We start from the raw sequence: 13,105 nt of genomic DNA, 5'->3' as shown, positions 1-13,105 counted from the left end.
AAATAACAGTCCAGAATCCTTAACTCAATCAAGTTTGTAAGGATCTATGATACCGATCTAACCAAGGCTTCCAAGAAGTGAGGACTATGTGGTATTGCCCAATAGAAGATGCAAATAATGTTTCGTAAGTACCATGCGTTTGAGTTTTTCGTATTACTTCGCTTATAGTAGGTGGAATAGGATCTTTCCAGTGCCTAACCAAGGTGAGCCGTGCTGCCAATAAGATGTGAATCACTAAGGTTTTTGAAATGGGTGATACAGACTCAATACCTACAGAAAGCAATGCCATTCCTGGGGAAATAGGGATTGATATGTCTGCTACTTACGCTATTATGCATACAATTTCTGGCCACAAGGAAGACAGGTGGGGGCGTGACCACATTATATGAAATGGTGTACCAGAGGCTCCACAGTTTCTCCAGCAATTCGGTGATAGATGTGTTGTCATTTGGCAATACGGTAGGGATTCAGATACCATCGGAGCATAAGCTTTTGGGTTAATTCCCATAAATGTGTGCTTTAGTCACTGCATAAGTGGTTCTCAACACCTTCTGCCAACTCTCGGTGGTATATACCACTCCAAGATCATGTTCCCATGCTATAATAGATGAGGATTTGATAATTTCAGCGTTCTCGTTAAGTATGGTATAAAATAGTATAGATATCTTGCTCCCTACTACAGCTTCAATTTTACAAGTAGTCCTTCTGGATTGCACTCTATTTGATACTCTGGAATCTACAGGTTGCTGACCCCTGTCAAAGATGGTCTTGAGTTAATTGGGGGAGGACTTTCAATTTTTGCAAGAAATCAGTAATCAGTATGCTGAACTGTATTGGGATCTGTATTGAGATTATATAGTGTACTATAATAGTGACTAAATGTGTCTGCTAGATCTTGCGGATGATACAATTTAACGTTTGTGGCTGGATGAATTATAAAGGGAATTTTAGTTTTTTTTGTCTGTCCCCACAGACGATTAGCCAGAACTTTGCCAGCCCTATTACCTCTCATATAATAGGTAATTTTTAATCTTCTAGACGATCTCTCAAAATCTTCAATCAAATATGAGCAGAGTTTGTGTTGTAAGCGTGTTAGTTTCTGGGAGAACGTCTGAGAGGGACTACTCTTGTTTTGAGCGTAAAGTGTACAAATTTTGCTTGTAATGGCTCATAGGAGTTGTTGCCTCTACCTCTTTGCCCTGGCTCCTAACTTAATGAAGATCCCCCTCATGAATGCCTTATGGGAATTCCATAGGAAAAAATGTGTCTTCTACGGACTCTACATTATTCACAAAGAATTCAGAACGATGTTTTTCTAACATCGATTTAGTCTTGACTTGTTGCATAAGTCTTGGATTTGATCTCCAAAGAAAGGTAGAATTAGATGAGGTGGAGTCTTCAACGGATAGAAAAACAGAAGCGTGGTCTGACCACATGATGTTGTTAATAGTTGAAGAGGTCACTTTTGATAGAAGCCATTGATTGCGATGATAAAAATGTGTGGGAAACTCAGATGGGAGCATTTGGGGGGGGGGGGGGGTGCTTGTTCACAGAAGTGTTGGACGCACAGAATGTCACATTTATATTGGAGGGCTTCTTGCCATAAAGATTTACGCTTTGCCAGGTGGTTGAGGCCTTTATTGTTAATGGTAAGAAAGGTTTCTCCCAATTTTTTTTTGCAGATGACATTGTGTGAGGGCAGAGAGTAGGGTTAGAATTACTCAGTGCGTAGTACATTCTCCCAAAGTGATGACGAGGGCAGATATGAATCCAGCCGGTTTCCAGATACTTTGCACCTGTGGGAAAAATTGCAGACCATGACAAGAGCTCCTGTTTGCTTGACTATGGTATAGAGATAGAAAAAAAGATTAAACAAGCAAGCAAAAAGAAAAAAATAGACAAAGTTTAACACTTCGGGTAACCAGTCAGTAAAAAAATGGGTTTCTAGAACCCGTATGTCGCACATTTTGGCTCATGTTTCAAAAGGGGTGATAATATGCCTTGATAATGCTCCACAACACTGGGGAGAAATGAAATAAAACAAGGAAAATTGCCTCACACAGATTAGGTACACCTACAAGAATTTGTAGCAGTCACCAGGCACCATTCTGACTCCACAAGATGGGTACCCCGAGAGGGTGATTAGGCATTGGAGGGCTTAGGAAGAATATTCCAAGATTTCAATAATGATGGACCTTTTTCCAGAGAGTCCACTACATGTGTAGATCCTTCCCTGGTAATTGTGATCTTGGTAGGGTAGCCCCATCTGTAACTTGTCCTGTGAGAGCTTAAGACTCCGTTCACACTATGTCGGATCCGACTTCGGGGCTACCTGTGAAGTCGCGTTCAGCGCAACATCGGCACGACTTGCACGGACTTCATAAAATGAATGTCTATGCAAGTCACTCCAGGTCACCCCGAAGTAGTACAGGACCCTTTTTCTAAGTCGGAGCTATTAGAACGGCTCCTGTAGCAGTCAATGGACAGCGAAGGTGCACGACCTGTCAGGCTGACCAAGTCGTCTGACAAGTCGTGCTAGTGTGAATGGAGACTTAGTGATTTGTGTTTAGATTTTTATGCATTGAAAGCGTTTTTTTGGGATAGATCCATGTAGAATTGAAGATCTGCATATTGTCAAGGGACCTGATCCCTATTGTGCATTGCTGACATAAGGCGTTCCTTGACATGGTATAAATGTAAGCATAGGCTCCGTCTTGGCAATTTTACATGTAGGTATTGACCCCTATCCATTTAACCTGAGAGTAGTAATTATCCACCTCTTGCTGGCTGCTAAACTGTGCATTACTAGGCTTTGGAACACCCCAACAATCCCAACCTTTACTGATCTGTTGGTTACCCTCAACTATCAATGTGAAATGGAAAAGGTAATGTCTCTCATCATATCAGCTTAGAGGGAGCTTCTTAGGGACATAAGCATGTCTTTTAGGACAATATCCATCACAGGATAATTATTAGTAGGGAACTAATTGATAGTCAGGCAAGCCCCTTGTGTCTTCCCCAGAATCATTGTTGGAGCTCACCTCATTGCTGTGATTTGATCCCTCCATTCTGAATCTCTCCTTTTCCAGGCTGCCAGACATAGGAGTGGATGAAAGAGTCTGAATTCTTCTATAAATTGTCACTATGACGGGAGCTGCCTGGTATTGAGGCTTGTGGAGGAGAGCAGGAGGCTGAGGGAGAGGAAGAGCTGGTGCCATCTTGTCTTCCGCCATGCTGCTGCTTTAAGAAAAAGGCGGGCTGTTATGTTCCGCTGTGTCCCCTGTGTGTCTGGAGCTCACTGATCATGCAGCCATCTCTGTGGCAGGCCACTCCCCCCATATTATATATTTGAACAGCTTGCTGATCTGACTATTTATTCAGCTTAGTAAATCTGCCAGTGCTTACTTTTCTCCAACCTGTTAAGTGACCGTTAAGGGTTAGGTCACAGGTACTTTTAGAACTTCAGTTAGACCCGTTTAAAAAAACAAACAAAAAAGAAACCAAACCAAGAACAAAAAACCTCTCTGTACTTTTAACCCATCTTTCTTAGGTCTGTAATATATTTAGAGTATTGTAAATGCAATATGTGCCAGGGAAGTGCATCACACAGTATCGTTCACTGGTATGATAAATGCCATCCTAAGATGCTGCTTACAAGTAAGAAGAGCATAATCTTCTAACTTTATGGTCTGACAGTGTGCTAATGGCTCTCTTATGTAATGACATGGCAGTCAGCAATAGTTTTGACTAGTGATCGACCGATATAGTTTTTAAAAGCTGATACCGATATTATGGCCATTGAATATTGGTATATATTGGCCAATATTTTTGTACATTTAAATTTTTTTTCTTCTTCTTGACAGGTACTGTTGTGGAGGGATCTGTGGGTCTAAAGGACCCCAAACCCCTTCTTTACACTTAAAAGCATTCAAAATGCCAAGTTTGGCTGTTTTGAATGCTGTAATTTTTTTGAATTTGGCGCCAAGTACCCGGAAGTGATGTTCCTGACATCACTTCCATGTGTTTACATGGAGACCCGATCAGAGCCGAATGCGGCTTTGATCGGGTCTTCGGCCGCCGTGCAGGATGGTTGCCCGGGTCTCCCGGTGGGACAGGAGACCCAGGCGAGCCTCGGAAGGCAGCGGGAGGGGGGAGGACATCCACTCCCGCTCCTTGTAATGACAGCCGAGTGGCTTCTCAGCCGCATCGGTTGTCATTACAAGAGAGCCGACCGTCGGCTATGAACGCCAGTACTGGGGTGATGCCTCTAGCTGGAGGCATCACCCCGGTACAAGCACTTTCCCGAAATATCGGCAATATCGGTAACCTCAGTGGCCGATTCCAATATCGGGGAAAGTGGATATTGGCCCCCGATATATCAGGATTGCCGATAATCGGTCGATCCCTAGTTTTGACACAGTACTAGAAGTGTCCATCTGCAAATGCCTTAAAGGTAATTTTTTGTGCGCAACCAAAAAAGATTATCATAAGTATTCCTACCCTGGATATATTCGTAATAAATTTCAGTTGCAATAATTATTCTAAGTATACTATCCATGAAGCAGCTGCAATGATGAAACCTATGTAGTATAACTGGACTTTATATCTCCGTACATACTATACAACCAGAATAGAAGATTATGTTTAGTGTCTGAAACAAAGAGCCAATACAGAGAAAAAGTGTTTCAGGCTACACTTTGTAAATAAGTAATAAAAATACAGACCTACTGAGAGTAAGGACAGGGTTATTAGTATTTGTAACACAATGTAGATACCGTTGTTTTAAAATCATAGTATTACCTGAAATTTCTCGATATTGCTTGATTAATTGAAAATTAAGACATCTCAAAAATTACAGATTTTTTCCGTCAGTGACACGCACACCTACACTGTACCAGCTCTTACAAGGAATCTTTTAGGATAGGAGCCTTTATTTTTGTTGATGCATATCCTTCCTTCACCACTTAAGTGTGCCACTTAGATTTCTTTTGTTCAGCCATCCAGGCTAAACCGCGTTGAATGACGAATCTCCTGCTGTGGGCTATTTTATTTTGACAGACTGTGCTGCCTGTGTTCAGAATATCCAGAAAGTGACTTCATCAGATTTGGATGCAGGCACTGTTTAGCCAAGAATTTTCTGCCTGACTCTTTCAACATGTATGGATCATCCACTGATCGACCTCTGTACAACCACCCGGTCACCTTCTCCCTGCTCGATGAGCGCCATCGGCTATAGCTGGCAGCGCTGATCAGTGTATTCTGATGGTGGGGAGGTCTCTTCACTGTCAGAATATAAAGACACAGCAGGGAGTATTCCCCCATACATCTCAAATGTGTGGATGGGGGAATCAAGTTCTTTTTTTTCATTCAAACTGCTGATTGAAAAAAAAAAAAGACTCATCTATGGCCTGCCTTAGCCTATTTCACAATGTCTGCAAAACAGCATGTATAAATGCATAGACAACTTCTTCATGTTTGTATTGTTTCAGAACATCATGCTCTATGGTGCAATTCCCTTGTAGGGGAATGGTAAAAAAAAAAAAAATTAGTTTGTCTGAGTATCCTACTTTGCCCCTGAATAAAATGGGGTTGATTTACCAAAGGCAAATATACTTTGCACTGCAAGTGTAGTTGCCCCAGAGCTTAGTAATTGAGGTAAAGCTTCACTTTGCAAAGAAAACCCAATCACATGCAAAAAAAAAACAACATTTTTACTTGCGCATGATTGGATGATAGAAATCAGCAGAGCTTCCCTTCTTTTACGAAGATCTAGAGCAACTTGCAGTGCACAGTATATTTGCCTTTAGTAAATCAACCCCAATGTACAGTGCATTGCGAAAGTATTCGGCCCCCTTGAACTTTTCGCCCTTTTGCCACATTTCAGGCTTCAAATATAAAGATATAAAACTGTAATTTTTTGTGAAGAATCAACAAGTGGGACACATTAATGAAGTGGAACGAAATTTATTGGATATTTCAAACTTTTTTATCAAATAAACTGAAAAATTGGGCGTGCAAAATTATTCAGCCCCCTTAAGTTAATACTTTGTAGCGCCACCTTTTGCTGCGATTACAGCTGTAAGTCGCTTGGGGTATGTCTCTATTAGTTTTGCACATCGAGAGACTGTAACTTTTGCCCATTCCTCCTTGCAAAACAGCTCAAGCTCAGTGAGTTTGGATGGAGAGCGTTTGTGAACAGCAGTTTTCAGTTCTTTCCACAAATTCTCGATTGAATTCAGGTCTGGACTTTGACTTGGCCATTCTGACACCTGGATATGTTTATTTGTGAACCATTCCATTGTAGATTTTGCTTTATGTTTTGGATCATTGTCTTGTTGGAAGACAAATCTCCATCCCAGTCTCAGGTCTTTTGCAGACTCAATCAGGTTTTCTTCCAGAATGGTCCTGTATTTGGCTCCATCCATCTTCCCATCAATTTTAACCATCTTCCCTGTCCCTGCTGAAGAAAAGCAGGCCCAAACCATGATGCTGCCACCACCATGTTTGACCGTGGGGATGGTGTGTTCAGGGTGATGGGCTGTGTTGCTTTTACGCCAAACATAACGTTTTGCATTGTTGCCAAAAAGTTCGATTTTGGTTTCATCTGACCAGAGCACCTTCTTCCACATGTTTGGTGTGTCTCCCAGGTGGCTTGTGGCAAACTTTAAACTACACTTTTTATGGATATCTTTAAGAAATGGCTTTCTTCTTGCCACTCTTCCATAAAGGCCAGATTTGTGCAGTGTACGACTGATTGTTGTCCTATGGACAGAGTCTCCCACCTCAGCTGTAGATCTCTGCAGTTCATCCAGAGTGATCATGGGTCTCTTGGCTGCATCTCTCATCATTCTTCTCCTTGTATGAGCCGAAAGTTTAGAGGGACGGCCAGGTCTTCGTAGATTTGCAGTGGTCTGATACTCTTTCCATTTCAATATTATCGCTTGCACAGTGCTCCTTGGGATGTTTAAAGCTTGGGAAATCTTTTTGTATCCAAATCCGGCTTTAAACTTCTCCACAACAGTATCACGGACCTGCCTGGTGTGTTCTTTGTTCTTCATGATGCTCTCTGTGCTTTAAACTGACCTCTGAGACTATCACAGTGCAGGTGCATTTATACGGAGACTTGATTACACACAGGTGGATTCTATTTATCATCATTAGTCATTTAGGTCAACATTGGATCATTCAGAGATCCTCACTGAACTTCTGGAGAGAGTTTGCTGCACTGAAAGTAAAGGGGCTGAATAATTTTGCACGCCCAATTTTTCAGTTTTTTAATGTTAACAAAGTTTGAAATATCCAATAAATTTCACTTCATGATTGTGTCCCACTTGCTGTTGATTCTTCACAAAAAATTACAGTTTTATATCTTTATGTTTGAAGCCTGAAATGTGGCAAAAGGTCGAAAAGTTCAAGGGAGGCCAATACTTTCGCAATGCACTGTATATTACATTTTTACTTCATGCTCCTAAATTTTCTCCTTACCACACTTTGCCGAACAATCGCCAGGATACAGCAAATATGGAGCTTTCATCTTCCTTCACTTCTGCTGCTTCCTGATCAATGTAATAGTGCGGTGGTTTAAATTATCCAGTAGGCTGCAGTGAATTTGAGAGACAGAGCAGCAAGTTCTTTATAACCAGGAAAATACTGAATCTGTATCATTAGTGATTACTTCACCATAGTGAATGTTTTATTGGAAAGATAGAAGCCAACAAGCTTTCCCTCAATGCCATTGCACAGGGTGTATGTGTCGCAAGCCTGCTTCAGTTATAGCAATGTTTTGTTACCCTATTTTCAAATGGTGCTTCATAATCCTGTAATGATGGGCTCAGTGGTAACGCAAGCTTTTTGTGCCAGTTGGACCGTCATCTTCTGTCTTTCTTCTACCTGCTATGTTGAGTACTATATAAATTTCATCTGCAATGTTATTTGCAGTACATTTGCTATCACCAGGCAAACTACCAATCCAAGCTACTACTGCTATACAGATGATACTCAGTTGTTTTCTGTTTTTTTATCTAGTATATAAAAGTAATCCATGTTGAAATTGCTGAAAAGTAGCATTAGAGAACCAGAAACATACTGGTTGGTTAAAGGACTTCATATAATATTAGTCTTGACGCATGTATGTTTGTATGTTTTTATATAAAAAGTACAGAATACTGTTAACTCATTAGGCAGCCTTTCTCAGCCTTTTTACCCCAGAGGACCGTTTAAAATAATTTTCAGGTTTCGGCAAACCCCTGCTTAAACCAGTTTACATTTGGCCAGTGAGTAAAATGCCCCTTACATTGATGGTTAGTAAGAAGACTACCCTTATAGTGGTGGTCAGAATACAACCTGTTTAGTCCGTTAAAATGATATTTGGTTTAATGCAGTTGGCTCTGCCAATTGGTATTGACCAAGGAAGTTTGCAGGCACCATCAGATGAGAGGTCAATCAGCCACAGTTCAAGGTATCTCTAGAGGATCCCTAGAGTTACACAGAACCCAATTTGAATTCCTGCATTAGAGGTAGTTTAAAGCTGAACTCCAACATTCTTTTCACCAGAACTGAATGGAATGATCAGTCCCAGCATAGATCATATCTCTGTACCATGTTGCTCTGTTGTCTGCAGATCATCTGATATTGTGGGCTTAGTTGAGGCTTTGTACCATGTGACACTCTGTATAGTCTGAATGTAGACTGAGGGCCTTACAGACACTTCCTGCTCAATCTCTAGCCTAAAACACACCCCTCTGTAGAGAGGTAGAAGGAGGCGGGCAGCGCCGAGGAGAAGGAAGGACGCGCTGTCATTGGAAGTCCCGCCTCCTATGCCGACGTCAATCATAGGCGCCTGGACTTCCGATGAGAGCGCATCCTTCCTTCTCCTCAGCGCCGCCTGCCCCCTTCTACCTCTTGGCGCTGCTTTCTGGAGATTTTTAAAAGTTATGTGTATAGTGGCGCTGGCAAGGCTGCAATTATGGGCGCTGGCGAGGCTGCAATTATGGGCGCTGGCGAGGCTGCAATTATGGGCACTGGCGAAGGCTGCATGTATGGGCACTGGCGAAGGCTGCATGTATGGGCACTGGCGCTGGTGAGGCTGCAATTATGGGCACTGGGGAAGGCTGCATGTATGGTCACTGGCGCTGGTGAGGCTGCAATTATGGGGACTGGCGCTGGCGAGACTGCATGTATGGGCACTGCGCTGGCGAGGCTGCATGTATGAGCATTGGTGCTGGCGAGGCTGCAATTATGGGCACTGGCGCTGGTGAGACTGCATGTATGGGCACTGGCGCTGGCGAGGCTGCATGTATGGGTACTGCAGTGACGAGGCTGCATGTATGGGCACTGCACTGGCGAGGCTGCATTTAAGGACACTGCGCTGATGAGGCTGCATTTGTGGGCACTGGTAAGACTACATTTAATAAAAAAAAAATGTTCTCAGTTCAAAGCTGTTTATTTTAAATTTCAGCTTTTTTCCTGAAATTTCTGCCCTAAAATTTAGGTGCGTGTTATTCGCCGGTGCGTGTTATACGCCGGCGCATGTTATACGCCGATAAATACGGTAACCTTCAATCCCGTCCAGTCACACCAACAGGAAGAGTCCAAACCTCTCAAGTCCCACCTCAAAGATTCCAACATCATTCAAAAAGAAACCCCTTCATTCACAGCCTGCTCTGATAGCTAGACTGAAGAGTGATCTGCATTCAGATCCACCCACATCAACTCCCAGAACTTTTTAAGTAACTCCGATATCCTGCCTTGAAACTACAGAGGCTCGAAGCATGATGGGTCATGTAGTATCAGGACTGGTAAATTAAGGAAACAGGAAGTCGGAGAACTTTGAAATTCAGCCAGAAGAATTGAGTGATATTACAGACACACAAACTTGCTTTTACAGCTAAATAAGGTAAGATACAGATAAAATGACAGTGGGGATGTGATTCATTTACATGCATAATGCATCTGTTGTTTTGGGGAGAAAAAGCTGGAGTTCTGCTAAAATGAATGTCTGTGTGTTCTGTATAGTGCTTTTAGAGATGGAGCTATTAAATAAAGGAGGTACAAAAAATATGATCTTACTGTTTCTTTCTTCCCTGCAATACAGGGGAAAAAAAACAAGATTGCCTGATTAAAGTAGCACACATCACACACATTGCAGATTGTTAGGCACACAGTTAGTTATGTCATATTTTGTCAGTATAGCGACAGTGTATAGTATTAGCACTGATCACTGTATTAGTGTTACTATTGTTGTTAGTGTACCCCCACCCCCCCAGCCAGTTTCAGCTAGTGTTAGAATGCTCGCCAAACTATCTCTGTCCCACTATAAGTTGCTGATCACCATCATAACTGGTATAGAAAAATACATAAATGAAATATTCCAGTATAAATACCATGGTTTGTAGATTCTTTAACTTTCATGCAAACTAAATGATATACATTTATTGGGATTTTTTTTTTGTGTGAAAAGATATCAATTTCATTTGTGTACAATGTTACATGACCACACAATTGTCCGTTAAAGTAGCTCAGTGCCAAATAGCAAAACATGTCCTGGTCATGAAGGGGGTAAAACCTTTCTGGTTAAAATGGTTGTTGTCACTTTTTTTACTAAAAAATGTTCTTCTGGATTCCCTGCCAGCCCTCTCGGCAACGCCACAGTATGCCCCCATAGGAAGCCGCTTTCAATGGCGACAGATGTGCAGGCACGCTCCCAAGCCAGGCTGCGTGTGTCCATAGACACATGCAGCCTGGTTCAACCCCACCTCAGCACCTTTTAGTTTACCAGTTTTAAAAAATCGAAAGTTTCCAGAAACGCTGATCTTGACATTTTGAATGCTTTCAAGTGCAGAGGAGGGGCTTGGGGTAGTTCCTTGTGACAGTAATAAATGTGATAAAAAAAAAACAAAACAAAGGGACAGTGTAAAAATAAAAAGTAAAATAACAAAAATAAAAAGTTAAAGTGCCCCATCTCTCAGTGTTTGCGCACAGAAGTGAACGCCTAAGAGAGTATGTATACAGTGTATACATATGTATACAGTGTTCAAACTACACATGTGAGGTATTGCAGTGATCCTTAGATTAAGATCAATAATTCTTGCGCAAGACCTCCTCTGTAACTCTAAACAGATAAACTGTAAAGATTTGTAAAGCGTCACCTACGGAGATTTTTAAGAATCGTAGTTTGTCGCCATTCCTTGCGCGTGCGCAATTGTAAGCCATGACATGTTGGGTATCTGTTTACTTAGCATAACATCATTTTTCACAGCTAACTACAGTTTTTTTTTTTTTTTTAATTCATTAAAGTGTATTTTTTCCCAAACAAATTGTGTTTGAAAGACCACTGCGCAAATACAGTGTGACATTAAAATATTGCAATGACCTTTATTTTATTTTCTAAGGTCTATGCTAAAAACAATATACCATATTTTTCGCTGTATAAGACGCACTTTTTCTTCCCCAAAACTGGGGGGGGGAAAGTTGGTGCGTCTTATACGACAAATACACATTTTGCCTGCATTAAAACTGCCCCTAACTTTGTGTGGTGCTTGTTCGCATGTACTGCGGGCTGTGAAGACTTCTCTGACCCTCCCTGCTTGGCCAGGCTGTGTGTGTTCGGGCTTCCCTCTCCCTCCTATAGCGTACCTTGTCCCCCCCCTTCCGACAGTCTAACCACGTGCTGCCCGGGCACCATGTCAAAGCTCTGCTGAGCTACCGGTACCTTTCCCTCCATCAGTGCGGGCTGTGCCTCCTCATGTCTCCCCGGGCAGTCTCACTCCTTGCTGGGCAGTGTGGGCACAATCGCGCCGCTTCTGTGCATATCTCCAGGGCACTGTATCAATTTATGCTGCCCTGAAATGTCCGCACGTCTGCCCCTCCTGCTCCATACGTTCCACCTCCTCCGGCCAATGTTTACTGTGTGCTGTCCGTGCTCTGCTCTGCTCCGCTCCGCTCTGCTCCTACTTGATTTGATGCCCGTGTTACTTTCACTGTTTACTGACTGTTAATGAGATTAAAGATAGTTCTTAATACTTCAGTATTTGGTTCAGAATCTTTTTTCTCTAGATTTTCCTCCTTTAAAATTAGGAGCTTCTTATACGGCGAAAAATACGGTATATAATGTTTGGGTGGTTCTAAGTAATTTTTTAGCAAAAAATACTGATTTTAACTTGTAATGTCAGAAAAAGGCCTGGTCTTCAAGTTGTTAAAACCACTTTAATATCCACTTCTAAGGCTGCTCCATACCTATATTTTAAACAGCATTTACACAGCAATGTTTTTTCTGATGAGTGAACCTGACTGTGTGCATACTATAAATGTATATTTTCCTATGTTTTATTAGAGTAATTTACACGATATCTATAACCAAGCTTTGTCCGCATTGGAATCATTAAAAGTTTTCTGGGATGCTTTGGATGAAATTGACAAGAAAACCTGGGTACTGGAACCAGAAAAACCCTCAAGAAGTGCCACTGTGAGAAGGATAGCCATAGGTGAGGGGTGTTTCTTTTCTTATATACTAAATTTGTATGCTGCTTACTAGCACACTATCCCATCACATTTTATGTAAATTGCTATTTCTCTGGCCTACACATCCCACTGCATCTAGCAATTTTTTAAATGTGCTTTTTATAGGAAAATGGCCACTTTTTGCTGCACATGTGCATTGCGACCCCATTCATTCCAATAGGAAAGTAATTGCTTGGAGAACTGCTTTCCTGTTGGAATGAATAGAGTTGTAGCCCACATGTGGAGCATGAGGCAGCAGTTTTCGAAAGGAAAGGCTGTATGGTTCTGAGTGGGCCTGTGCAGAATGTTGAATTGGGGCTGAAGGGGAGTATAACAAAAAGTGGGCAGTCATTTGACCTTTAAGGTAAAATTTGATTATGCCTGCAAATTCAGCTTAAGGTTATATTCCAGGCAAACCCTTAAATACATATATGGGTTCTGTTTTACCTGTTAAAGTTTTCCATTCATTTCCATCCAATTCTTAAAACACACTATGAGGTGTATTTACTAACACTGGAGTGTGAAAAATCTGGTGCAGCCCTGCATGGTAGCCAATCCGCTTCTAACTTCAGTTTGTTCAATTAAACTATTACAAAAAAAAAACCTG

At 41.7% G+C, this 13,105-nt stretch overlaps 1 protein-coding gene across 1 annotated transcript in view; it reads left to right on the top strand.

Annotated features, from left to right (window-relative positions):
• FANCL (FA complementation group L) overlaps positions 1-13,105 on the top strand; it is a 158,573-nt gene that overhangs the window by 107,050 nt on the left and 38,418 nt on the right. Inside the window, exon 8 of the mRNA XM_082251229.1 lies at positions 12,332-12,482. Within this exon, the coding sequence (XP_082107355.1) occupies positions 12,332-12,482 (151 nt within the window). The remainder of the gene's footprint in view (positions 1-12,331; positions 12,483-13,105) is intronic.

This window comes from Pelophylax lessonae (genome assembly GCF_965119305.1).
Source record: "Pelophylax lessonae genome assembly, chromosome: 3".
NCBI classification, from domain to species: Eukaryota; Metazoa; Chordata; class Amphibia; order Anura; family Ranidae; genus Pelophylax; species Pelophylax lessonae.
This window is presented reverse-complemented; position numbering and strand designations above follow the sequence as displayed.